This window comes from Sapajus apella, unplaced genomic scaffold, assembly GCF_009761245.1.
Source record: "Sapajus apella isolate SASKATOON/1434 unplaced genomic scaffold, GSC_monkey_1.0 scaffold47, whole genome shotgun sequence".
Taxonomy (NCBI): domain Eukaryota; kingdom Metazoa; phylum Chordata; class Mammalia; order Primates; family Cebidae; genus Sapajus; species Sapajus apella.
The window spans coordinates 13,175,147-13,202,986 of NW_022436987.1; the positions used below are offsets into that span (position 1 = coordinate 13,175,147).

Below are 27,840 nucleotides of genomic sequence, written 5' to 3' on the forward strand. Positions count from 1 at the left end.
TCTTCAATCATGATGAATTTGGAGTAATTCTCTAAAACTAAAAGTATGAAAACAAAGGCAAAAGGCTAAAACAGAAGTTGCATAATGCAGACAATATTTGATAACTAAGGGCTCATTTACTTCTAGAAGTTTCAGTTTCTTAACCATTTATAAAACCTTGGGATGCATATAAGCTTTGCAAGAATCTAATGAGAACAAAGTAAGATAAAACTTTGCCTGGCACACTGCCTAGAATAGAATAGGCATACAATACACGTTAGTAGCTCCCTTTCCTTTTTTTCTAAACCAATCTGTCTTTTAGGGCATGACTCAAGCCTGCTGGCTTCTTGCAGTCTTCCCAACTATTATAGCCTAAACTAGTCAAGAAGGCCTACTGGTGTCTGGTGTGGTACCTGACACATAGTAATGACTCAATAAATATTCATATTCTGCCTGACTGATCTATATTTTTTAAGACAGATTTATGAAATTAGAATTATGGGTCAAAAATATGAACATTTTAAGGCTTCTCCTCACCCTGCCCACAATCTTAGCACTTAATTATACCAAGTCTCAAATGGTTTCCCCAAGTGTTTTATTCGGACATGTCTCATCTTCTAACAAGGCAGTAAGCTCCTCCAGAGTAGGGACAAGGCTTTCTACTTATTCTGTAAACTAAAGGCCTGGCCAGCTCTAGACGTATGTTTACTAGATGGATAAGTGCTCGACAGGAGAATTCTAGTTCTGCTTCTCAGAAGATGAAACAGATATCTACTGTGGTATCTTCTCAACCACCTACTTACACTGCAGAACATTATAAGGAAATACATGGAATGTGAAACCAGATATATCTCATCATTGGCCTGATGTTTATCAGTGTATGACCTCAGGCATGCTACTTAACCTTTTTAATATAGATAAGTTACCAAACTGCTACTGGAATTCATAACATCCAAAATTCCTACTCCTTTTAAAATACCATAATGTAGTATGATATTCTGATAGTTTCCTCACAGAAGAAACTAGGCTATTTCAGGTACCAAGAAGAGTTAGAGATATATAATTCAAAATTTAATAAACATTTATGAATTTATTGGGTTCAAGTTCCCAAAACTACCAAGATTTTTTTAATTATGCCAAATTATTCTCTAGAACTAAAAGAATCTCAATTTCAAACACTATAAAACGAAATGGCCAGTTAAACTGAATAATTGTGTGGATTTTTCTGTGATTAAAATAATTACTAATGGTAAAATGAATACAATTTCAACCCAAGCACATTCACATGTATAAAGTGCCACAGTCAATATTAGGGCAGTATAGATTTAAAAACAAGAAAATTTGCCTCCAAAGAATTCACACACTTATTCATGGGAGAGGAAAAGAAGGAAGACAGACTTCTCAATAAGTATAAATAAGCAGAAGAGAGTGACACTGAGATCCCAGCCATGATACCCAAGGAGTATATTCGACCATGCCTCACCTTCCCACCTCCCCTACTCCTTTGATCAATATCCCATGTGCTTCTAAAGACGGCTGAAGATGGCTTCTAGCCCATCCATGAGTCTCTGCTGAGAAAGGAGTTATGGATGAGAAGCAAGAGATTTTAAGAGATTTTTTTCCACTTCAAAGGAAGTGACCATTTCTTAAGGTAAACTTAAGTATACATAGAAAATTCTGAATTGGTGGCTCTGTGGCTAAAAATTCAGGTATGGTCTCAGATAAGCATTCTCAAAATGCTTTTAGGGATGTAAAAACCTTCAGAAATGTTTCTTACCCATTCAATTACCACTCAAAGATTGACTTTTCTTATTAAACATAGCGTATGGGTGGCATTGTCCTACGGTGTGCAAATCCAAACAATAAGAGAGATGCAGACTAATATAACAAATTGCTAGTAATAAATCTTTCTGCAAATCCATCTAGGCAAGTTATAATCTTTATGGGCACCAATCTCTTTATCTGCAAACTTGGAGGGAGGATAATTAACACCACTCTCATGATTATAAGGAGGATTAAATATATATAAACTTATTGTTACAAGGAGGATTAAATAGATATAATTTATATAAAACTCTTAGAACAGTTGCTAACCTAATTATTCAATAAGCATTATCTCAAATAATAGGGAATACATCCCAAATTTTCCAGCCTTCAATAAAAGAGAAAATGTTGAAGTAGACATTCTAAACACCTCTAGCTAAGAATTTTTCTTGCCCTGGGAATTAGGCATTTTACAAGATGATTAACATATTTCTTATAACAGCAAGCATGTGGGAAAGTTGCTTTATGATATAAAATGTCAGTATTGTTTTCTATCAAAGTGATTTTCGTTTCATTAATTTATTATAAAACCCCTAAAGTGTATTAAATTCCAAATCTCAAGTGAAAAATTCAGCAGGTTTTTTTTTGCAAATAAACAAAGACCCCAAAGTCAAATGCACTGAGTTAGCCTGTATTTACTGAGTCCTCATGTTCCCTGATACCATAACCATGACATGCAAAAGGAAGGGGATTCTACAAATATAAGCTATTTCCTGGCCAACCACTAGATTCAACTCTAAGAAGTGGGAGCAAGGATCAGCAAAGAGTAAAGAAAAGCTACCACTGATTTTTTTCCAATCAGTGGTAACATTAACAGAACTCTAGATCTCCTGATAATTTGTCTTTCAACAGTCTCTTGGAGCTTGGCATAAAACTCTTCATATAAAATGATATGAAACTGGGTGCAGTGGCTCATGCCTGTAATCCCAGTGCATTGGAAAGCCAAAGTGGGTGGATCACTTGAGGTAAGGAGTTCTAGACCAGCCTAGCCAACATGGTGAAACCCTGTCTCTACTAAAAATACAAAAATTAGCCGGGCATGGTGACACATGCCTGTAATCCCAGCTACTTGGGAGGCTGAGGCATGAGAATCATTTGAACCCAGGAGATGGAGATGGCAGGGAGCCAAGATCAGCAACTGCATTCCAGCCCAGGTGACAGAGGGAAACCCATTTCCTTCAATTTTCAAAACTGGCCCCTAAGCTTTCCTGGACATTGCTATTATAAGAAGGTACTAACAGTCATGGCTCCATCCCTTTGGGGTTCATAATCCTTTTCTTTACCTCATTCTGGCATGGATCAAGTTTTGTGCCAGTATCTTAGTGGGTGTGGGGAGAGGAGGGTGAAGGATACATTTACTGAAAGTTATGATGTGCAAGGAATTTATATTATTTTGATTTATTTAAAGACATACATTATTATATGAAGATGTGAGTGGCTCACAGCTATAATCCCAGCACTTTGGGAGGCCAAGGTGGGCAGATCACCTGAGGTCAGGACTTCTGGACCAGCCTAGCTGACATGGGGAAACCCCGTCTCTACTAAATATATAAAAATTAGCCAGACGTAATGGTGTGTGCCTGAAAAACAGTATTCCAGGAAATAAAGGCACTGACAGAGAAATGGAAATAGAAGACACATCTCTACCTGAAGATAATCTAATAATACATGTACAAGTGCACCTCAGTGATAACATATGTAAACCACAGATTACAACTTTACAGAAATACTGATATTAGAATTCCACTCCACCCCCTTTTATAAAAAAAAAAAAAAAATGAAAAGGCACAAACTTTTCCTGTGTTAGCAAGTTCAACTCTAGTCTTTTTCTCCCTAAGCCACGTAGAGTGGGACATCAACGGGGAGCTCATGTTAAACCTCTGAAAATCAAACACCAAATGCACCTGGACTCTTAACTGGCTCTAGTTAAGGACCACAAGGACTTAGTCCTTTTTGCCAGTTGCGACCTTGCAACAAGCTCCTTCCTCACCATCTGTTGGGATGGTGGTGATGAGGGGAAGTGCGATGCTGAGACGCTTTGTATCTGAAACTCCCTCTTCTTTGGTGCGGGGCTGTCTAAGGGAGGCTTCCCTTTATGGGAGAAGAACAAAAAGGGATATTGCCCCTTGATGGAGAAGAAGAGAAGTAAGAAAATGTTTGTGTTTCTGCCAACTTAGAGAAGTCACACAGACTTGGGTTCGACTCTGAACCCCTGTTTCCTCATCTGGAGACTCAAGAAAGATCTATCAGCGTTTGTTGTGAAGGTGAAATCTGATTATGTGCAAAGAGTCTTTACCTGGCACACCGGAGGCCCTCAAAAACTGTCTTCTCTCCACAAAGAGCGTGGAGGAAAGAAGAGTAAGTGCCCGCAGGGGTACAAATCCGACCTCCCAAATCTGACTCCGCAAGACCACCAATTTACCTCCCAGGAGGGTGACTCTGCCCAGCCCCGCGCCTGCCGACGCCGCCAAAGCCTTGACAGTGGTCCCGGGTGCCCGCGGAACGGGCCGCCTCACTCACCTCGAGCGTCGCTAGCTGCAAGCTGGGTCTGCCCGCGGTCCAGCGCTGCCGGCCTCTTATAGAAGCGGGCGTCGGAGCGAGCCAATGGGCGCCGGGGGCAGCCGGGCAGCGGCCAATGAGAAGGAAGGCCCGGCGGGCGGGCGTCCTCCTGGCAGACTGGGGAGAGCATACAAACCAAATACATATGCATTTTGTTTGTAAAGCAACGCTCTGACGAGCTAACACCAACGGTACCCTTTTCTCATGAAAGGCAGAGAGTCATTCTACCGCGTTTCCGGGCCTAAGGACGCACTGCTGGGCAGGACACCTGAGCCCGGCACGCTGCTGGCAGTCGCGCCCGCCTGCGCCCCGAGACTCGCACGCCTCAATCTCTGCGTGTATCTGACTGGTGTTTTAATTAAGTAAATGTTAGGCCATCAGAAGTCTGACTAACATTGAACAATCCAGAGGTGGACATTCCCTCCAAACCAAGATAACGTCTGTTATCGACATAATGATCTGCTACAGGACTGCAATGCGTCTCGCCTGTTGGAGACCAAAGCAGGAACCCCCCACCTCCCACACCTCTCTGTGCTTCTGGGCTGTTAATAGCCCAGTCCTGCCTCATTATTCTCGTGGTGCCTTCCCCTGTTCCTTGAGGCAGAGCAACAGTTGAACTTTTTAGAAGAGAAGTGTTCAGTGTCCTTCTAAGTTAAAAATATTTTTTAAGCTGCAAGCAGAGAAGCATTCTACATTAGCAAAAAATCATGTAACCTGCTATTGTGAACAACACGACACAGAAGCAAAAAAACTGAAATAGGTATTCATTGGTTGAGCAGTCAGTCGATTAGCTACTACCGCAAAGGGCTGTATATGTAACACAGTATAAGAGACTCTTTTCTCCATTCCTATTCAAAAGAAAATAAAACAACATCCTCGTCCTTGTCAACAGAGGGTGTTCTTAATTGCCTTAATATTAGACAATCTCAATAGCACAAATCAGTATCTAATTTTTCAATTAGTATTTTTCTAATTATTAACAAAGCAAAGCATCTTTTCAGACATTCGTTCACATGTGAACTTATTTCACTGCTCAATGCTCGATATAGGGATATGAACTGTCTGCAGTATGCAGCACTGTCATCCAAGCCTTTCGTTTGCCTTTAATGTCATTTCAGATGTCTCATATCTCAAAACTTTTAAAATTTGTTTTTATAAAGTCAAATCAAGCTTTTAGGCTGGAGTTCAAGGGGGTCCCAAAATCACACCCTTCTCTTTCTTCCAAGTTCTAAGCCAGACAGATGGAGATTAGTTGTGAGGCAACGAGTAAGTGTGGAAGCAGGGAGATGGGTTGAATGGCTACTGAAGGGTTCTGGCTGAGATACAGTGATGGATGCGGAGGTAGAGTGGAGATGAGGAATCACTTCTCGGCCTCTTGGCTAAGTTCAAGTGTAGAGTGGAGATGAGGAGAATGGAGGACCAACTGAGCACATGCTTGAGAGATGGAGTCACTAGGATTCAGCTGATGGCAGGATAAGGGGATGGTAAGGGAAAGGGGTCAAGAATGACTCCTAGGCTTTTTACTTGGCAATTGGGTAGGTTGCCGTTCCACTTACAAAGACGAGGACTGGGAAGACAAAGAGCAGGCTTTGCAGGGAGGAGAAAATCAAGTTTGTTTTTGGACTTGTTAAATTTCAGATGCCTCCTAGCTATCCAAATGAAGATGTCATGTAGGCGTTAAATAGAGCTCTAAAATTCAGAAAGAGGCTGCAGATATAAATGTAGAGGTCACTGCATAACGATCATATTATAAAGATACTACACAGGCTGGCCAGGGTGGGTCATGCCCATAATCCCAGTACTTTGGGAGGCTGAGGTGGGAGGATTATCTGAGCCCAGAAGTTCAAGATCAGTCTAGGCAACAAAGTGAGACTCTTTCTATACAAAATTTTAAAAAGTTAGGGAGGCATGGCAGTCCCAGGTACTCTGGAGAATGAGGCGGGAAGATCACTGGAGCCCAGGAGTTTGAGGCTGCAGTGAGCCATAATTATGCCACTACACCCCAACCTGAGTGACAGAGCTAGAGAGACTGGATGAAATTTCTTACAGAGAGAATATACAGAGAGACAAGAAAAGAGGCCAGTACTGGACCCTGGAGCACATCAAGTTTCAGAGGTCCTTCAGAGTGGACAGCAAGGAGGGACAAAACTAAGGTGAATGTAATGTTACAGAAACCAAGAGGAGAACGTGGCTTAAGAAGGAAGGATTCATCAGTTACCTTGAATGCCACTTCAAGTTGAGGACAAACATGTACCCAATAGATTCAGCATCAGAGACAGCACTGGGATCCTTGATGAGCAATTTCAGTGGTATAGGGTGGAGGGAATCCAGTTTACAGGGGCAGAGATGAGATTAGGTCACAGAGATCTTTCGGGAGTTTCATCGTAAAGGGGAGCAGAAAAATGGAGAGAAATGTGGGGTAAAGGGAGGGGTTTTTTGGTTTGTGTTTGCTTTTTTAAAGTAAGCAACCTAGAAAGAGGATGTTCTAGTAGGGCAGAGGAAATAAGGAAAGTAAGAGTGATTTTAGGAGCAGAGCTTATCTTGCTGAACTCATTGGTTCTATTAGGCCAGTCAGGTAAGTCTCTTGACTTCCCAGGTGTATAATCATATCATCTGAAAATGCGCCTGAAAAAAATAACGGCACTTTTTAAAAATAAATGACTTTTATAAAAATCAGGATAGTGGTTTGTTTTGGGGAAACGCAGGAGCCGTGATTGAGAAAGAGCATATACAGGAGCTTCTGGATGACTGGAAAAGCTATTTGTGACTTATGACATCATCTAATTATCTGGATGTTCCATTTAATTTGAAAAGAATGTAACATTTCCATTTTGGGGTATGTAACAATCAGGATAGAGCAAACACACTTGCAATGACAAATTCTCCTTTATTATGTTAACATAATAAAGGCTTATTTCACTTTCACCCTAAGTTCAACATACTCTCCAGGGCAACTCCTCTCCATGTGGTTCTCTGTGTGCAGGAAATTTCCATCTTGTGGCTCTGCCATCTTAATCCATGGCTGTCACCAAAAAAAGAAGAGAGTTTTGAGATGAAATACCAGCTTTTAAATGCTTTGACATTTAACTCATTGGCTATCACTAATCACTTCACTCTTTCTTACTACAAGAGGGTTGTTAAACATAATCTTCCCATAAGCTCAAGAAGAAGATAAAAACCAAACATAGAGAGCCCAAATAGTCTTTATCATAGAGTACAAAGGTCAATATATGTGTGCACTTACAGTATAGGAATTAAGAGCATGAACTGTGGAGCCAAATGCAGTCCTGCCATTTACTTGGTTGTGTGACTTCAAGCAAGTTATTTCATTTTTCCATGCCTTGGTTTCTCAATCTGTAAAATTTGTCTCATAGGATTATTATGAGGATTAAATGAGTTCATATTTATGAAGCATTTAAAATACTGCTTGGCACATAGTAAGTGCCAGATTTGATTTTTAAAAAACAAATATATAAAATCAACAGTAGGTAAAATGTTATTCATATCCTCTATGTTCCTATTACTATTTTTCTTTTACTTAGCTTTCCATTTCTGAGAGACGAGTTTAACTTTCCTACAATTTTTAAAATAATTACTCTTGGTATGTCTAACAAAATTTGCTTAACATATTTAGTTGGTCTTATTGTTTATTTTAAAGTTTATGGTTACATCTTATTGTGTCACTTATAAACTATCCCAAGTGTCTTTTTAATGTTTTTCCCCTTGATTCTGTTCTTTGTTTTGCAATTTCTGCTTTCTATTTTGTCATTACTTAATTTTTATCCTTGCCTTTATTGTGTTGTTTTAAGTTTGTCCCTTGTAAAAACAAAACTGAATTGTCTCCAAACAGAATATTTATCTTTTAATAATGTCATCTATCCCATTCATATTACTGGTGTTTTGAGTCTTAAAATGTATTTTGATTTCTTTCTTTTTCTTTCTCAATCTGACCTTTGCTGGCTTGATCCAATTTTCTCTGGTCCTTTTTTAAAAATCCAGTGGTTTAGAAATTCTACATCTTTTTCCTAGTGCAATAGTGATTATCCTCAAATGATTAACAAACATATTTAAATGTATATATTCCTATCAACAGCAAGATTACTCGGTATTTACAACCTCTCTCCTTAACAAGACAAGGCTTTGGAATGCTCTTACTTCTCTTTTCCCTTGCCTCCCCCACCCCTAAACCGTCCAATGTCTCATTTGTTCATTCAACAAATATTTACTGAGCCTCAAATATGTGTTAAAAGCATCTGGAATTTTATTTACAAGTTGTTAATACATTAACATTTAACAATTACCATCAAATATTACATTAACCCCATTAGTGATTATTTGATCTTTACTAACAATTTTCCTGGTTTGTCAGTTCAGTGTTTGTAGAGGGCATTACAGGGGTTTTTTAACTTTTATATTTTTGTAGGTACATAGTAGGTGTATTTATGGAGTACATGAGATATTTTAATAAGGCATGAAAAGTGTAATAATCACATAATGGAAAATGGCATATCCATCCCCTCAAGCATTTATCCTTCGTGTTACAAACAATCCAATTATACTCTTATAGGTTTTGTTTGTTTATTTGAGACGGAGTCTCATTCTGTTGCCCAGGCTGGAGTGCAGTGGCATGATTTCAGCTCACTGAAACCTCTGCCTTTTGGGTTCAAGCAATTCTCCTGCCTCAGCCTCCCAACTAGCTGGGATTATAGGTGCTGGCCACCATGCCCAGCTAATTGTTTTGTATTTTTAGTAGAGACAGGATTTCACAATGTTGGCCAAGCTGTTTTGAACTCCTGACCTCAGGTGATCCAGCTGCTTCAGCCTCCCAAAGTGCTGGGATTACAGGCGTGAGTCACCGTGCCCCACCTCTTACAGTTATTTTTAGATGTTCAATTAGATTATTATTGACCGTTGTCACTGGACGTTACTGTTTTTAGTGCGCTGCATCTATTCCCTTTTCTTCTGTTGAAAAAACTGTGGTTTTCTTCTTTCTCAGTCTCAGTCCATTTGCTTTGGTTGAACCTACTTCTACTCCTCCTGCCCTCTCCCCCATTTCTAGCACAGGTGCAGGACTCTGGACTGGCCGATGAGAGGATCAATAGCTTTTGGCCAGATTAATTGGTTCAACAATGAGCACATGACCCAATTTGGACCAGTAAGAATCAGGCCCAAGACTTCTGTTTGCAATTTAGAAGATAGTTTCTCTTTCTTATCTTTAACTTTGGGGGATAAAAGCCTGAAGTTCGCAGAAGTCATCTAGTGAAGAAGGCTTATTGAGGGTGACGCCAGCGTGGTATCTAGTGAAAGATGAAGAGAAACCAGGGCCTAAGGCATGGCTTAGGTACCTGGAACCATCCTACCTGAAGCTTGACTCCTTTTTTATTAAACCATAGATTTTTTACCCATAAGTTACTGTTTTTCTATACCGTGAATATACTTTTTATTTTCTTGAAGTAAGTCCTTGAATATCTTTTTTCCAGAAAGATCGCATGAGTATTATACTTCGAAATGCTCATATGTCCAAGTGTTTCCATTCTAGAGTCTTGCTGTCTTTGTCATTTCATATCTTGCCTTGGGAAGGTAAGTAAAACTGGTACAGCATTTTACATGATGGCAGTTCAATGTTCATGTATTATAGATGTAGAAAAGGAACCGTTTTTAGGTAAAAATGAGGGAGGGCTTTATTATCAGACAAATATGAATTCAAATTCCAACTCTTCTACTTACTACCCGTGTGAGCACCAGCAAATTTTTTAACTTCTCTAAACCTTTCTTCATCCAAAAAATATAGATATAATATTATCTCCCTTGTGAGAATTGTGTTAATGAGATAATACATGTATGTCAATTCCCTAGATCAGGTCCTACCACACAATAAGTACTCAGTAATTACAAGTTTCCTTCCTCTTTACTTTCTTTATGGTACCTCAATAAATTTCAACGAAGTATAATATCACAGAGAGGAACATTTAATACATGTTTTAACCCCCAATCCAAGTATCTTACCAGGGTTTGGAAAGGAACATGAGCATTCATGATCTGTGCAATTATTTTTTAAAAGTTATAATCCCAAGATGTTATACTTCTAAGATAGTAAAAGTCATACTGAATTGTTAGTGTTGAGTCATTTAAAAAGTAAACAAAATATGAGTGTGTGGTATATGAAAAGTAGAGAGAACTTTCCTTTTTGTGTGCAGTAATCAAAGCAAAGTGTTGACTTGCCACAATATGCACACCTCAGGAAAAATCATTCTCTCCAAAATCATTCTTAGGTTGATCCGTAGAGATTGTAATACCATGCTAATATACAAACTGAGTTTAAAATGCATGCTAGTTGTCTTGTGACTGGAAATTTAGGTAAAAAGAATAGTTTTGGACATTACAATGTAATTTATGTGTATGGTTAAGAAAAATGTCCTTTCAGGGAAAAAATTAGGCCTAAAGTAAAAGTTGTGCTTACTATTATTCAGCTATATATTGTGTGCATACAGCAAACTGAAGGTTTTTTTCTGATATCAATCTCTAAAATGTATATAGTGCTTTAAATTTTACAAAGTACTTTTATTTATATTGTTTACTTTGGTCATTAAAATAACTGAGACCCAGATGTTTCAGTAACTTATCTAAAGTTACATGGCTTGTAAATGGCATAACATGAACTAGAAACCACCTGTTCTCTCTCTCAGCCCTGTGCTGTTTTACTCATCATACTACCTCTTCTAAGAGGAAATGTGATTTGAACTCCAGTGAATGAATATGTACATGCTTAGCTTAGATCTTATAATTTACTCAAAGGAGATCCCTGTCACAAGCTACAACCATTTCCTAGAAACCACAGTTGCCATGGGAATGCTCCTTAAGCTTACTTCTGTCTATGACATTGTATTTGTTCCTTTGTTTCTCTCCTTGGCCATAAACTCTTTCAGGGCAAGAACTGTGCCTTTCACCACTAGGGCAGGATCCAGCATAGTGCCTATTACAGAGAAGACTCTTAATAAGTAACTATCCAATACACACTTATTGAGAAGGAATATATGAATACAAAAATGAAGCTGGGCATGGTGGTGGGCACCTGTAGTCCAACTACTTGGAAGGCTGAGGCACGAAAATCACTTAAACCCACGAAGCAGAGGTTGCAGTGAGCAGGGATCGTGCCACTGCACTCCAGCCGGGGCAACAGATTGAGACTGTGTCTCAAAAAAAAAAGAAAAAAGAAAATCTATGTGAAATGTGAGAGAAATTCAAGACATGATAACAAAAACAAAATGCTCTCTGTCATCCTTAATCAGGAAGGTCAAAGCTCCATTTTTGCATCCACGTGTATGAAACAGAGGCTGCTCCTTCAAGACCTCAGATGTTAGAAGCCATATGGCATTCTATCTATGTTCAAATTGAAATTAATTTGATGAGGCAAAGGGACGGAGGAGAGAGGTTAGGCCAGGACATAATCTCTTGAGTCCTCAAGATCCAGATCTACCAAATCTCCCTACAAAAAGCATAGTAATCTTCACAACATGACATCTTCAGCGAGCTCTCATAACAGGTAACACCCAAATGGCTTTAGGGGAAGAGTGGTGTACAAGTCTGTTTACACACAGCATTACACAAATTTCATTCCAAGTCCCCTTCAATTCTCAATGACACTTTTAAAAATTACAATTGGAGGCCGGGCGCGGTGGCTCAAGCCTGTAATCCCAGCACTTTGGGAGGCCGAGGCGGGTGGATCATGAGGTCAAGAGATCGAGATCATCCTGGTCAACACGGTGAAACCCTGTCTCTACTAAAAAATACAAAAAATTAGCTGGGCATGGTGGTGCGTGCCTGTAATCCCAGCCACTCAGGAGGCTGAGGCAGGAGAATTGCCTGAACCCAGGAGGCGGAGGTTGCAGTGAGCCGAGATTGCGCCATTGCACTCCAGCCTGGGTAACGAGCGAAACTCCGTCTCCAAAAAAAAAAAAAAAAAATTACAATTGGAAACCCTATTTATCACTTGAACATCTCTGCTTCAACACATTACCTCGTGAATTGTTGGCTTGCGGCCATTTCAAATGCCTTGAGCAAAATGGCCCAACAGGTATTGATCATGACAAAGCCTTTCATTTGCTATGCATAATAGCTTGCCAAAAGTCACAAAGTAAGTGACAGAGGGGGAACAGAATCTAAGGCCTCACTTACCCTAGGAAACATTTTACCTCAATGTACCACAACATTTCAAAAAGTAGATTAAGGAACCCAAAGGATATATTTCATTTTTCAGTTCCTTCAGGTTTTTAGGACTTCATTAACTTTGAGTTCTGAGTCATACAGAAACCTCCTAATCCTTTAGTGACAAATTATGAAAGCACCCAATACCATCTGGAAGAGCCAAGACATTCTAAGACTATGACACATGATTTACATTAAAGACAGAGTGAATGGTGCCCCCTGGAGTTGTACCATGCAACATTTCTGCTTAAGTTAATAAAGTAAACTGTGCAAAAATGCCATTAATATAAAAACATAGAATGGTCCGGATTATTAGGAAGTGCTGGCTACTCCAATTTTGGGGATGAGGAACACTATATTCTAGCATGAGAATCAACTGTGCTTGGGGAAATAGGCCCCGTTGCTTGGGTATACTTGCTTTCCCTCAGCATCTGCTGTCTTAATGTTTGCTTTGTGTTGTTCAAAGAGGCATTATTACCCTGCTCATATAGTGCCACTAGCCTTTTCTCCCACAAGTTAAACAGCATTTGTTGGGACTGCAGAAAGCAAAGCGAGTACCATTTGTCAAATTAACGATCTCTGAAGCTTTTACGAAAGGGTATGATGAGTCTACATCGGGGGAAATGAGCAAACATGATGATTAATCTCCCTTGTTGGTTTCTCCAACTGAGCTTAAGGTAGTGTGGCCAAGCTTTCATGGAAATCAGGAAGACTCTGAGAGAATCCAAATGTGACCATCTGGGAGAGTTAAAAGAAGAAAATACACCATGTGGAGAGACAAGGAATGCCGCACCTGGGGTTCCAAATGAAACAGAAGGAGAGAGCTTCCTCTCATCTTTGGGAAAATCCTATCTACATAGCATTAATGCCCCGTACCCCACCCCGGAAGAGGCTAATCAGGGGCACCTCCTCATGGGTACCAGATATTAGAAGACTTTACAGGCTCCATTGTGGTAGAAAGTAATCAATAAAGCCCAGGCCCTCCCTACAGAGAGCAGCAGCCATGACCTTAAACTGCCTTTTTTTTTTGGTTACTTGGATGGGGAGGGTCCATTTTGCTCAGTGGGCAACAAAGCCACTGATAATCGGATGTGCACATGACATGGATGTGACCTGCTGAGGAAGTGTCTTACATACCGAAGGGGCCAGGACTCACGACAAGCCTGGCCAGGAAAAAGAAACCTCAGAGAACCCCAGAGCAGCCTCTACTTTGTAGATGATATGAGTAAATGCAACACAGCCAGCTGCTTAGCAAGTTCAGCCACTTCCAAACATTGCTGAGCCTGGCGTCAGCTCCTGCACAGTGAGCTCCCTTTTCTCTCCTTCAAGCTGTGTGTTTGCTCACTCCAGTGAGTCACAGAGACATATTTCCAGGTGTACACCTGGCCAAAGGCACAGAAGAGGAAGTTGCACAGACCATCCCGTCTGCCAACGGGCCTACGTGTACAGCAGAAATCAGTATTGTTTGCTGCAGTAATAAAATCATTGAATAAATTTTGTAGAGCTTTGAATCAGCCTCATAAGTGTCACCAGAAAACTCTTCCAGGAAGGGTAGGGGAACGGTGAGGCAGAGAACTCCAGCGACACAGAAAAGGACCATGGTGCATTTCTTGCAAAGGCCTTGTGCTGGAAATGCTATGAAGGCAAAAATTTTATGCTGACCATGAAACCCAATCAATATAACACAAAATTCAGGCCAGGCACAAGGCTCATGCCTGTAATTCCAGTACTGTGGGAGGCCAAGGCAAGCAGATCACTTTAGCTCAGGAGTTTGAGGCTAGCCTGGGCAAACATGGGGAAACCCCATCTTTATAGCAAATACAAAAAAAGGCTGGATGCAGTGGCTCATGTCTGTAATCCCAGCACTTTGGGAGATAGAGGCAGGCAGATTACCTGAGGTCAGGAGTTTAAGACCAGCCTAGCCAACATGGTGAAACCCCATTTCTACTAATAAATACAAAAATTAGCTGGGCATAGTGGCAGGCACCTGTAACCCCAGCTACTCGGGAGGCTGAGGCAGGAGAATCACTTGAACCCGCGAGCAAGAGGTTGCAGTGAGTCAAGATCATGCCATTGCACTCCAGCCTGGGTGACAAAAGCAAAACTCCATCTCACAAACAAACAAACTCAATAACAGAACCTTGCACTTGTAGCAACCAATGCTTCCATTCCACACTGGAGTTCCCTCTGAAAGCATGCAAAAATCCCTGTTAAGGTCATGGACCAAAAAATAAGAGACAAACCACAAAGAATGACATCTGTTCCTTGTAATGGTTTAGCTGTCATGTGATGGTAGCCATAAGACGGCTGCTAATCTGCATCTTCAGCCAAATTACACTTCTGAAAAGCTTGTGCTAAGCAACCAGCTGACTGGACTAAGACTGCCTCGAGGATGGGGAAAGGCAGATTCAGATTTTGTGGCACCTGAAAATCATTCAAGTTGGGGGCCTTGTTCAATAAAAAATAATATAGAATTTCACATTCAAAATTGCTAGGCACCTCCCAGAGTTGTGGAAGGAGACCACGTGACCAAGTGAGGGGCCATTAAACTCATGGTTCCTACACTTTGTCATACAGTAGAACCATTTGGGGAGCTTTAAAAAGTCTTGGCGCCCAGTTTGCACGCCATATTAATTAAATCAGAATGTCTGGGGGTAGAAACCAAGCACTGGCATTTTTAAAGACCCTGTGGTGATTCCAATGTGCATCAAAATTTGGGAACCACTACCTTAGGGTTAAGCCTTATTGAGGTAAGTCTGCCTCCAGCTAGGGAGCATAGTGTTCATTCACTTATTTAACTAACATCTGTGGAGCAATTGCCATATACCAAGCACTGTATCCCCCAGCATTTAGTGCTGTGCCTGACATGGAGCTGGCCATCAGCAAACACTTGCTGAATGTAAAAATGAGCACGTTAGGCAGTGTCTCCTGTTTCACATTGGAGATGGGTTGTAGAGTGGATTTGGAATTCCAGTTTATCTTTCTCTTTAGATGTGTCAGCAATTTTTTTTTTTTTTTTTTGAGATGGAGTTTCACTCTTATCTCCCAGGCTGGAGTGCAGTGGCCTGATCTTGGCTCACTGCAACTTCCACCTTCCAGTTTCAAGTGATTCTCCTGCCTCAGCCTCCCAAGTAGCTGGGATTACAGGTGCCTGCCACCACACCTGGCTAATTTTTGTATTTTTAGCAGAGACAGAGTTTCACCATGTTGGCCACACTGGCTGTGTCAGCATTTTAAATAAGTACTTTGGGCTTACCCCAGGATAGATATGCTTCATGGCTCCACCATACATATTGGGTGCTCCCTGTGGATTCTGGATATAAAAGAAGTCAGTCTGCAAGCCTACTGAAATATACCATCCTGCTCTTTGTTTTCCTGAAAATAGATCTATATATGTGGAGGAATATTGAGTATATCTAACTATATAGATTCCAAAAGTCTCTAAGGATTCTTATCTACCTTACTTATCTATCTTATTTACCATAACTTCAGCAACTTCATCTCCTCCTACTCTTCTCCATATTGCAGGGTCTGGGTCTCAAAATTCAACTTATACTGTTACTCGGATGCAGAGAGAAAGGTAACAGCTTCATTTTGTCCGTGAAAAACCTGCTGTTTCTCTGGAGCCCCCATCTCTTAGTAGCAGGAAAATTAATAGATCAAAGACCCAATTCAGTTTCAATTTACTCTGGTCCAATAATGTAAACAGACCCTTTAAGAACTGTCCAGTCCTTAGCGGGGCATGGTGGCAGGTACCTGTAATCCCAGCTATTTGAGAGGCTAGGGTGGGAGAATTGCTTGAACCCAGGAGGTCGAAGCTACAGTGAGCTGAGATTGCGTCACTACACTTCAGCCTGGGTGACAGAGTAAGTCTCAATCTCAAAAAAAAAAAAAAAAAAAAATTGCCCAGTCTTTATTAAAAAAAAAAAAAAAAAAAAAGATCCGGTGCTTAAATAACTTCCTCTAAGACACTGTCCAACTTTATGAAAGAGAGGTATACCTATGATACCTCACGGTAGGTTCCAACTCTAGCCTCTTGATTTCCAAGGTGCTGGTAGCCTCACTGTTGTGTGAGGCTATGTCATGAAGCTAGTATAAGTTAAGGATTTTGTTTTTCTTGGCCTGGGTAACGCTCCACAGTACTCCCTGAGTGAGTAGGCCTCATCACAGTTCCCACTGGCAACAAACCTTTGAGCCTCTCACATATACATCATTCCTCCAGTTTCTGCTGTGGCACAATCGTTCCCTGCCACGCCAGTGTGTTGGCATGTCCACCAGCTCTCAATTCAGCATTGATATTGCATGGGAACCTCAGGAAGCACAGGAAAGCTAAAACTGAGAACCTCCCTCTACAGGTCGGATATGGCCAAGCCCTGGATTGAAATGAACGAGGCCTGAGTGGTGATTTCCTTGTTAAGTCCCAAAAGAGGAGTGGGTGGAAGTCTTTACCTGCTGTCTTTAATTGTCATGGAGGGTGGGCAATGGTGGAAGGGTGCTGTTGAGCCTGCATATACAAGGCAGGGAGACATTCACTCACTAAATACATACATCTCTTACAGTTGTGTAATCCTCAAGAGAGCCCCATATCTCTGACCAGCATATAAGGAGGTTGGATTTCACTGGAGTGAAAGTACATAGCTTCAGGAGAACCAACATGGACCTTGAACTTTCAGAAACCAATGGAATGAACAGCTATTAACTAGCCCCCTTGTCTTCCTCCTATCTAGAACTGTCACCTCCTTAGTCCCACTAACTAAACCCAGCGCTTAACACACGACAGGTTCAAATCACAACATACTTTGGAATGAATGAATGAGAAGTGTTAATCTACAATTCAGTCTCTCTCTTACTGGTTCAATAAACTTCAACAAAGCACTTGGTGATTACATATTGGAAGTTCATCTTCGACTGAAGATATGACACTCTCAATAGAACCTATGCTCTATTAACACCCCATTTCTCCCACGGAGGGCCGCACCATCCTCCCATTGAAATTCTCCAAGGTCCAACAGCAACCTTACTGGAGTGTAGGTTGAGAGAACTGGTCAAGAGTGATGATAGGGGCTCTGAAAGGAAATAAATGAGCTCAAATTTTAGAGCCAGAAAAAAAAAAAAAAAAAAAGATTTTAGCCAAAGATAAGTATTCCCAAACTCCACGGTACAGCAAATACGCTCATAGTAGTTCCTCTGTATTAGAAATAGGCACAGGTAAAAAGCACTCAACCAATCCAATTCTTCTGCTAACAATCACTCCTCTTCTGCTCCTTTTGCACTTGTTTCCTGGACTGACGTCCACTCCCCGGGACAACTCTCCACATGTACACTGGCTCCACTGCCCTGTGTTTTGGTTTTTGAAATTATTTAGGCACAGCTGTAACCCTTTACCCATATCTACCTCCTCCCCACCATCCAATTGCTATCTTCTGGTTCTTTTTAACTACAATTTCAAAATAAATATTTTGGCCTCTATTGGCAACAAACCCTTGAATCTCTTTCTCGTCATTTCTCTAGATGAGAGGCTTAGAGGGGAAATAAGAGAGGAAGAGTTTTTTTTTTTTTTCTTTTTCAATTAATTTCAATGTCTTTCAAGTCTGAGTAAACTCTGGACCCAGAACAACCAGGATGATACAATTAAGGAAACTATTAATCTCTCCATCAAAGGAGAGCTGGCTCATGGTTACGGAGCAGTTGGCACGTTCCTCCGAAGGGTTTCTGCAGCCTGATCCTCCTGGTTTCCCTTGGAGTCACAAATGCTTAGGGTGCACCTTTTAGGAAGTAGGCAACTTCCTAGGAACATGAAATAATCCTTGAGTACTTTGTGACTTGTTCTGGGAAATTGAGCATTTTTCCTAGTTGCTCTAAAGAAATAGCCAAATCACATTAAAGCACGTTCAAATAGACTGAAAGAGAAAAATCTAACATTTTCAGATCACTCAAGGCTCATCCAAAATTGTGAAATTTGGATCTTTAAAGACGAGTCAGATATCACTTGATGTGAGCAACAAGCAAAGGGGTGCATTTGGAAGAAGTCGTCTCCAAATTGCTTTGAATATTGAACACCACAATCACAGAAATGAAAATAATCTCTAGAGGTTACTTAGGACAAACAGAACAGTTATCTGGTTTGTTCAAACCAAAAATAAATATAAAAAGAAATTAGAGAATTTAATTTAGAGATTTTGTTCCAGGGTCCACATCAACAACTTTTTTTTCTTCCAATGACAACAGAGTACAGACTTCTCTGTGATGAGGGGCAGGGGACAGTGTTAAAGGATTTAGGAGGTTCCTCCCAAAATTGCTGCCGATTGGTAGCAGGTAAGGTACAGGTAAGAAAAGTCCAACACCAGTTGCATTTTGAAGAAAGCACACTCATAGATTTACAAATGCCATCAGCCTTCCCAAATACAGCCCCCAAAAAGAATGAATTGCCAGAGATGCCAAATTCCTCAAATGGTTTGGGTTCAACAGGCATCACTCAAAACAAAACTACACCACCCTATGTTGAGCTACATAATAAAGCCATAGTATATGCATTTGCTTGAATTGTGGGCTGTTAATAACATATACAATCCCTACCCACCAACTGCTTTCAAGATATACTGCTTCCTGGAAGCAAGCCCATACTTCAAGAAGTCAAACTTCTCCAAGGGAACAGAAAGCCTCTTTGTTCTTTCTTCCCACTATCCTGTTGTTGGAGCCTGCATGTACACTGGGCTTGAGCAGGAAGGTGTCATTTCTGTGAGGGGACTGTTCACAGAACTTTACTTTCTCTTGTAATCATATAAAGCCTGAATGGTAAGGGGGAAAACCCATAAATGTCATTATAAACAGATCCCGTGATGTCAAAGGAAAAACAGCTGGAGAGAGGGAGTTTAATAAGCAGCCTTCTTTTATTACAACAGGGTTGACGTCACTGATTATTTATTATTTCCAACACTAAAACATAAAGCCATGTGCTACACTGTGGACCAAGATGAAAAGGATATGTGGACTTTTCTGAGTATTTTAATATCCTCTTATTGACAGTAGATAGAAGATCTGAACAAGGACTTGGAACAGGAAATGATTTTAGTGATTTTATTACGGTAATAGAGAAAAGTATTTCCAATGGCAGCATTTGGCAGATGGTCTGGTAAGCCCTCAACCTCTAAACAGCCTGCAGGACAACAAGCTCAATATTGATACAAGGTCAGTATGTAATTATGAGGTGTTCTAGCAAGCAAAAAAGTTTTTATAAATACGGGCTGTAGCCTTGGCAGTGGAACACAGGAAGCTGGTGTTTAAAAGGTAATTTAGGCCGTCAAGGTGGCTCATGCCTGTAATCCCAGCACTTTGGGAGGCCAAGGTGGGTGAGTTACTTTAGGTCAGGAGTTCAAGACCAGCTTGGCCAACATGGTAAAACCCCATCTCTACAAAAAATACAAAAATTAGCTAGGCATGGTAGCAGGTGCCTGTAATCCCAGCTACTAAGGAGGCTGAGGCAGGAGAATCGCTTGAACCTGGGAGGTAGAGGTTGCAGTGAACCGAGATCACACCACTGCATTCCAGCCTGGGGTGACAGAGCAAGACTCCATCTCAGAAAAAAAAAAAAAAAAAAAAAAAAGTTAATTTAAAACCATTTCACAAGGAAAGGTATTTAGAGGCAGCACAAAGTATACAGTAAGAGTTCTTGATATTCTAGTACAAATCAGATTTGCAATGAAATCAAGCATGGCACATCTTCACTTAGTTTAGCTCTAGTGAAAAATAAACGTGGTTGTAGAATTTTCAGAGTTTTGAGAGTTTTCAGATTTCATTCAAGAAAACCTAAGAAGTTATCAGCCAATTCATTTTAACCAACATCAAACATCATTTTGGTAAGGCCACCCCCACTTAAAAATGGATTTCCCTGGAACAAAACATTCATGTTTGGAAGCTACTTAATGTGAGATTTGTACAGGCCTTTACAATTTCCAGTATTTAAAAAAATCACATTAACACTTAAAATAATCCTGCAGGGTAGGTAATAATATTATCTCTATTCTATAGGTCCGAGTATGCTCAGAAAGGCTGACTGACTTGGTCAAGGTCATACTGGCCCTTGATCACTTGGATCAATGCTTTTCTTTTGGTTTTCACCACTAATGTGTGTTCTATTTCTGTTTGATATGATCTATTTCTGTTCAATATTCTATATATTTTAACATAATCAAAATCATATTTCATATCCAATGTGTTGTTTCCATTTTCAAAAAATATGCTTCCCATTTTGCCATACCTGCTTGGTCAAACATGGATGTGAAATGTAAGTTCCTTATAGGATATTTCCTATATTCATATATATATATATATACATATTCCTTCCTGTAGAAGGCTATGATTTTGAGTGTCCAGTGCCAATTCATTACATGGAGCTATTTTTCCTGAGCCCTAGGTGGAGCAGCCATGTTCAGAGGTGAGAACAGATTTGGAGTTCAACTTCAAATGTGCTATTTCCTTGTGAACTGTCACTTATAAGCTGTAAATCTCTTCCAATTTAGTTCAATGTCTCCCTGTACAACCTGTCTCTTTGGTTGACATTGTTAGGCCTTTAAATGTTTGTCTTCCTTGGAGCTTTGTCCTAAGTCCTAAACCTGTATCTCTAGCCCACTCACTCACAGAGTTCCAGGTCTATAGAAATGGGACACCTACATGTGGATGTCCAACGAGTATTCAAAATTGAACATATCTTGTACCCACCTTTACCTGCAACTCTTCCTGGGTTACTTCCCTATCACAATAAATGATGCCATCATCTATTCAGTTGCCTAAGCCAGAATTCTGGATTTAACTTCCCACTCTCCCTTGCTTCAAATCAATACCCAAATCCAGTTGCGTGTACTGCTAAACCTCTGTGTATCAAGCCCCTCCTTCAGAAGGCTTTCAGTGATCATGACACTTTAAGGGCTTCTCACTGCCTTCAAAGTCACATTCAGCATGGTGATGTGCCACTGAGGATCAGAGAATTTCCCTTTGCCATGAGATTTTACAAAAAATCCTCCTCAGCCCTATGAGGCATGTGGTTTAGATCTCAACAGCACATAAGAAATCAATCAGTTGGCTCTTCAGAACCTTATATCATGGACAGCTTGTGTCTTATCCAGAATTGGGGAACTTTCACTACCCTGCATCCTACCCCTCTCTAACCCCACAGTTTCACATTTTCTCCATCTGTCACTTATTACACTATTCCTGGTGCCATTTTTTTTTAAAGATGGGAACGCAAATGATCATGTCCCAAGTAGAATTTAGTATAAGTTTACTATAGGAATTTGGGCATATCTATCTTACAGACAACCTAAAGCAGGAATTACTGCAGGAACCCATGAGACTCTGACATGAAGCTGGAGAGCAGCTGATAAGGCAACTTTTCTTTCATGCTGTTTCAGTGAGTCATTACTTCAATAATGATGTGTTAACAAACTACCCCAAGATTCAATGATTCAAAACAATAAGCATTTAGCTACTAATGACAGATCTGGAGGTTGCCTGCAACTCAGCTAGGTTACGCAACTCAGGCTGCAGATTTAAAAAAAAAAAAAAAAGTTTTTTGCAGGATGGGGTCTTTCTCTGTCACCTATCCGGAAGTGCAGTGACACAATTATAGCTGACTGCAGCCTTGAACTCCAGGGTTCAAGCAATCCTTCTGCCTCAGCTTCCCAAGTAGCTGGGACTGCAAGTGCAAGCTACCACACGCAGCCCAGGCTGCAGATTGGGTTTAGGTTTGCTCCATGTTTCTCATCCTCCATGTCAATGGCTACCCAGGGCATGTTCTTCTCATGGTAACTGACAGGAGCACAAGCAAACTGCTACAAGTACTCCGCTTACATCAGTACCATTAACATTCTATTGGCCAAAGCAAGTGACTTGGTCAAGCTCAAAGCCAACGAACAGGGAAGTACATTCCATCCACTGAGAAGCCATGGCAAGGGCACAGATACACAGAGGTGAAGAATCGAGAATAAGATCCAATCTGCTACAGGATGTATGGCCTCTATGCAGACCACCTTCTTCCTCTGTTCCTCTTACATATGACTCTGGAATGCCAGGCCCATTAGGGCAAGATTTTTGTCTGCTTTGTCCACTATATTTCTACTACACAGATTTTGTCTGTTTTGTTTACTGCTGTCTTCCTAGTGCTTAGAATACCTGGTACATAGTGGATGATAAATATGACTGACTGCCCCACCAAATAGTGCCCTCAGCCTTGTAAACTACCTGGTCTAGAGTCCAGTGTCCTTGAGCCAACCTGAGTTGCCCATTTGGGTTAGCTGTCACTCCCTTATTAAACCATATGCTGTAACCATGGGAAGAATGTGGGCAGTCCAGGGGCAATTCTGGAGAAAGGAGCATGGATAAGCAGAGTGCCCAGCTGTCTCTTCCACATGATGTACCAACACCTTCATGATCCAGTCCATGCCTCTCCATGGAAAGCAAGTACAGTATAGTGGCTAAAAGAATATTCATTAGGCTAGACAGGTCCAGATCCAAGCCCTGGGTCAGCTACTTACGACCTAATTAACTTTCAGCAAGTTATTTTACCACTCTGAATCTTCATTTCTCCATCTATTAAAACGGTGACAATTACCTTATGGGATTATTGCAAAATTAAATAATATACCTAAAGACCTTTATAGCGTCTGACACATAGTAAAACCCTCAATAAATAGTGACCATCTCTAACAGGAAATTAAGTCTGCTGTCTACCATACCCTTGTGTCCTTGGGTAAATTTTGCATCACACTCATTTTAATTTCAACTTTAGTTGACTGTGTTGGGTTGCACACTTAGCCCAAAGTAGCCAAACCACAGATGACCCACAACTGCTTAATATGAAAAGACTAGTAACTAGGCAAGAATTTCTTTCTCACAAATTTAAAGAAACGCCAAGAGAATAGTGATTAAGCTGGGAGAACACACCCCCAAAAAAGAGAGGCTGGTATGTTCTTGATGTCCACATACAAGCTGAAGTCCTAAGAAAGAAGAAACTGAAATAAGGAAGCCAGGTGAGACAGGGACTCAGACCCTGATGCCACCTCTTTTGGTACAGATCCTCTCCCCTCCAGCTCTGGTTTCAGTGTGGCATGGCCTTCTCCCACAATTGTGATCCTTGCCAGAGCCCTGAGGCATGAATTAGGATAAAATGAGAATACTCTGCTCCACAATGTTACTACATTATAGAATCTTGCAAATGTCCAGGGAAAACACAGTTGTTAAGAAAGGGCAATCACATGGGTACAATAATCATGGTAGAAGGAGCAACCTGATACTACAAAATCTTTGGCTGTGAAATGTGAACTCATGGAGGTTTTCTGGCTTTTATATTACAGATGTTCCCTGGGTTGTATAAAATTGAATTAAAGCAAATGTGACTTCATGGAAATTATCTAAGATACATTATAAAAGCTTAGCAATGTAAAAGATTTTGCATTCTACACAGAAATACAAAGCAGTCAGGTTGATGAACAAATATTATTAGAGGTAAGTGAAAGGCTAGCAGCATCCACCACAAGGTGCCCTCAGGCTTCCAGGCTCACCTTTTTTTTTTTGGTTGCTGACTGAGGTCTGGACTGCCCCACGAGACTCAACACTACATTGGCCCAGGCTCTTGTAGGTTTGACTAGTCCAATGACATAAAAGGAACAAGCATCTTTCATAGTCAAATTAAAGTTTAAATTGTGTATGATTTATTTGCTTTTATAAACCTATTACAGGAAGGCCAGGTGTGGTATCCTGCAATCCCAGCACTTCAGGAGGCTGAGACAGGATAATTGTTTGAGGCCAGAAATTCAAGACCAGTCTGGGAAACATAGTGAGAACCCATTTCTACAAAATAAATAAATAGGCCAGGTGCGGTGGCTCACACCTGTAATCCCTGGCCTTTTGGAGGCCAAGGCAGGAGGATCACCTGAGGTCGGGAGTTTGAGACCAGCCTGGCCAGCATGGTGAAACCCCGTCTCTGCTAAAAATACAAAAATTAGCCAGGTGTGGTGGTGTGCGCCTGCAACCCCAGCTACTCAGGAAGCTGAGACAGGAGAATCTCTTGAATCTGGGAGGCAGAGATTGCAGTGAGCCGAGATCACATCACAGGAATCCAGCCTGGGCAACAGAATCAGACTCTGTCTCAAAATAAAATAAAATAAAAATGAATAGATAAATGTTAGCTGGGCATGGTGGCATGCACCCAGTCCAAGCTATTTGGGAGGCTGAAGTGGAAGGATCACTTTAGCCCAGGAGTTTAAGGCTGCAGTAACCTATGAGTGTGCCACTCCATCTGGCCTGAACAACAGAGCAAGACCCTGACTCTAAACAAACAAACAAAACGGTATAATAGAACCCTGTGTAACTGTCACCCAGCTTCAGCAACTCCAACTGATGGCCAGTCTTGTTTCACCTACTCCATTAACCTACTTCTTTCCCTTTGCCCCAGACTATTTTGAAGCAAATCAAAGACATCATACTATTTTACTATAAATATATAACTTTTAATAATGGTTCTTAGATTGGATTCCAAACCAGCAACAAAAATATTCTACTCACAATGCTGAGGCAGGACTTCTTGGGCACAGGGGTTTGAAACCAGTCTTAGCAGCAATATAGTGAGACCCGTATGTCAAAAAGGAAAGAAAAATATGGTAAAACATGGTATGGTTAAGAGGGGCATTTACCTATTTCCCCTTTCTTAAAACTTCTGACAGGAGCATGGAGGAAATTAAAGTTGCAAAGTGGTAAAAGAACACATGCTCAAGTAGAATAAATAATCCAGTCCTAAGTTAATATGAACCTATTTTTTTTTTAAAAAAAGGCTATTGATTAGGTTGTAAAGAATATTAGTTAAACAAGAATATTAGTTGAAGAAATAGAATACTGGAGTCATAGATTATCAGCTTCAAAGCTAGCTCAGACGCAGCATCACTATTGCCCAGTCTCAAGAACAGATGATGGTGTTCAGTATTTCATGTACTTAAGATTTTCTGAACCCCTAACAGGTTTTTTTAATGCTTATAGTCAGTTTCTACATGTGTTCCACCAAAAAAAAAACAGTACATCAGGCTCAGAGGTGGCTCTTAAACTTTCTCCCACTTACATACCAAAATTATTTAGTAACTAATTCAAGAAAGGCAATAGGAAATGTTAAAGATAGAGTGGGAAAAGTCTTTTGATCTAGAAAGATGAACCTACCAAGAAAACAACAGTTTAGCTATATCCTATTTTCTGTAGGGGATAAAATATCTTTAAAAAAAAAAAAAAAAGTGGAAAGAGACCATGTCTTCTTTCTTAGTGGTTTAGGTCTTGAATTATCAAACTCAATAACAAATGCTAACTCAAGATCATTTTGCATTTTTCCTCTCCCCTGCAAAAAAGTATAGGGAAAAAAATAAGTGTCCATTTGTGTGTATAATTTCAATTGTGTATGAAATTTCATATTTATGGTCCTGGAGGAAGCACCATTTCAAAATATCACTGCAACTGATTCAAGAACTTAATTTTGTGAGTGAATTCTTCAGATCATGTAGCATTAAAAATGATTTAATACTGGTCCCTTAAAAAAAGTATCATAATTTATAGATATGGGATGTTTTCAAACATACCAAAATATTATGAAAATATGTACCAAAACTCATGTTAATAATAAAGAAGTAACAAAGTAAACACTACGGGTCCAAGGCAGAAATGTGAGCGGAAAATAAATTGGACACTCCCAGCCTTCCCACTACTATCCTCTTTCTCTTTCTCCCTCTGTAACTTACCATTTGGTGCAATACTCCTTCAGGTACATAAGGTCCTTGTGCTTCCCCTTTTAAAACATGCTCTCAGAAAAAAAAAAAATATGAAGTTCATGTGCACTGAGGTAAACACAACTAATAACCTCGAGTATTCTTACTCAGTATTTGCATCTTAAACTTAAAAAAAAAGAGTGGAATTTTCGTATCAGCTAGCACATAGGAGTGATTTCATCAGTGTTTTTGAAATCTCAGGTTGAATACAGTCAATTCAGCCTACCAATAAGGTCAGCACTGAGGACATGCAAATATACATACAGTATAATATATATAAAACTACCAGTGAGATTTCACCGGTAAGATTTTACTTTTATGTTCCAATTCTTTTCAGCAGTGACATTTCGAACAATAAAACTACCTCCCAACTGGAAATCATATTATCTCTTACCAATAAGATTATTCTATGTTTTATGAGCAAAAATCTCTCAAGGAAAGAAAATAAAGTATGAGGCAAGACAAACACTTTAAAGCCAAAAAACTCTGATATAAATTGGGAAGGGGCTGTACCAAAATTGAGGTTTAGAAAGCTGGCTTTGTTAAAACACACATAAAGACTTGGTAGGAAAAAGCCGCTTCTTTCTCCCTTTTCCTTCCTGAATGTGGATAAAGGCCCAGCCCCCTTAATCACAAGACAATAAGCATGAACACAAAGGTCTACATGGCAGACTGCATGAAGGGTGAAAGGAGTCACCTTATTTCATGTGGACTTTTTGCATAAGGTTCCTGAAAGACGTCAGATTCAGCTGCTACTGGGGGGGGGTTTCTGTTACTGCGGCTGAATATCCTTATAGTGGATACAAAGACATAATTCTCACTTAAAAAATTAACAGCCATGAAGAAAATCCTCAAATCTCTCATATATCCTAAAACGAACCTCAACGATAAGCTTAACATTTTTCCTTTCCTCAACTGAGGAAGATAAATATTACATAATATAAAAATAGGGGTGACAGTGGTGAAACTCCAGATTCCAAAGTTAAAAAAAGTGAGACAAGATTAGGAGAGAAGAAGGGCACAAATGTAATACCAGACAATTATGGTCTAATAGGGGCTTTGACTAATATTCCCAATAAGTCAATTTCAACTCTCAGTGAGAAAAATAAAGTTTATTTCTTGTACAGAAATAACTCCAATTCAGTTTTTAAGTCTGAACCTTCAAACCTGGGAAGCTTTTTTCCAAGTCATCAGCAAGGGCCTTATCAACTTCATGTAGGATTTTAATAAAATCTTCCACCTGTGAATCAAACAAAAAAAAATCAAACACAACAGAGAAAAACGTGGTTTAAAGTACTGATTACTCTACCTGTGGTTTCTAAATGGTCCAATGGAAAAGAAATGCTGGCAGATCTTCAGATGACAGTAAAAGTACTTCCTAAGCAGTCTTCTAAAATGTTCTCCAGGAAATGACTATGCTTCCATTCTGTTTTACTTTTGACCTAGTACTTCTCCCCCTGCCTATTCTTTACGGTCT

The 27,840-nt window shown here is 40.2% G+C and overlaps 1 protein-coding gene across 3 annotated transcripts in view; it reads right to left on the reverse strand.

Annotated features, from left to right (window-relative positions):
- Positions 1-7,229: 7,229 nt before the first annotated feature.
- The window catches only part of SAAL1 (serum amyloid A like 1), a 46,359-nt gene continuing 25,748 nt past the window's right edge, over positions 7,230-27,840 (reverse strand). Inside the window, exons 12-13 of one of the 3 annotated variants that reach the window (XM_032240905.1) lie at positions 27,531-27,603; positions 7,230-7,384 (exon numbers count right to left, since the gene is read on the reverse strand). In XM_032240905.1, coding sequence (XP_032096796.1) covers positions 7,374-7,384; positions 27,531-27,603 — 84 coding nt within the window. In that variant the 3' untranslated portion in view covers positions 7,230-7,373. Of the gene's footprint in view, positions 7,385-26,120; positions 27,604-27,840 lie in introns of those variants that run through there. The other 2 variants (XM_032240903.1, XM_032240904.1) reach the window with 2 other exon arrangements.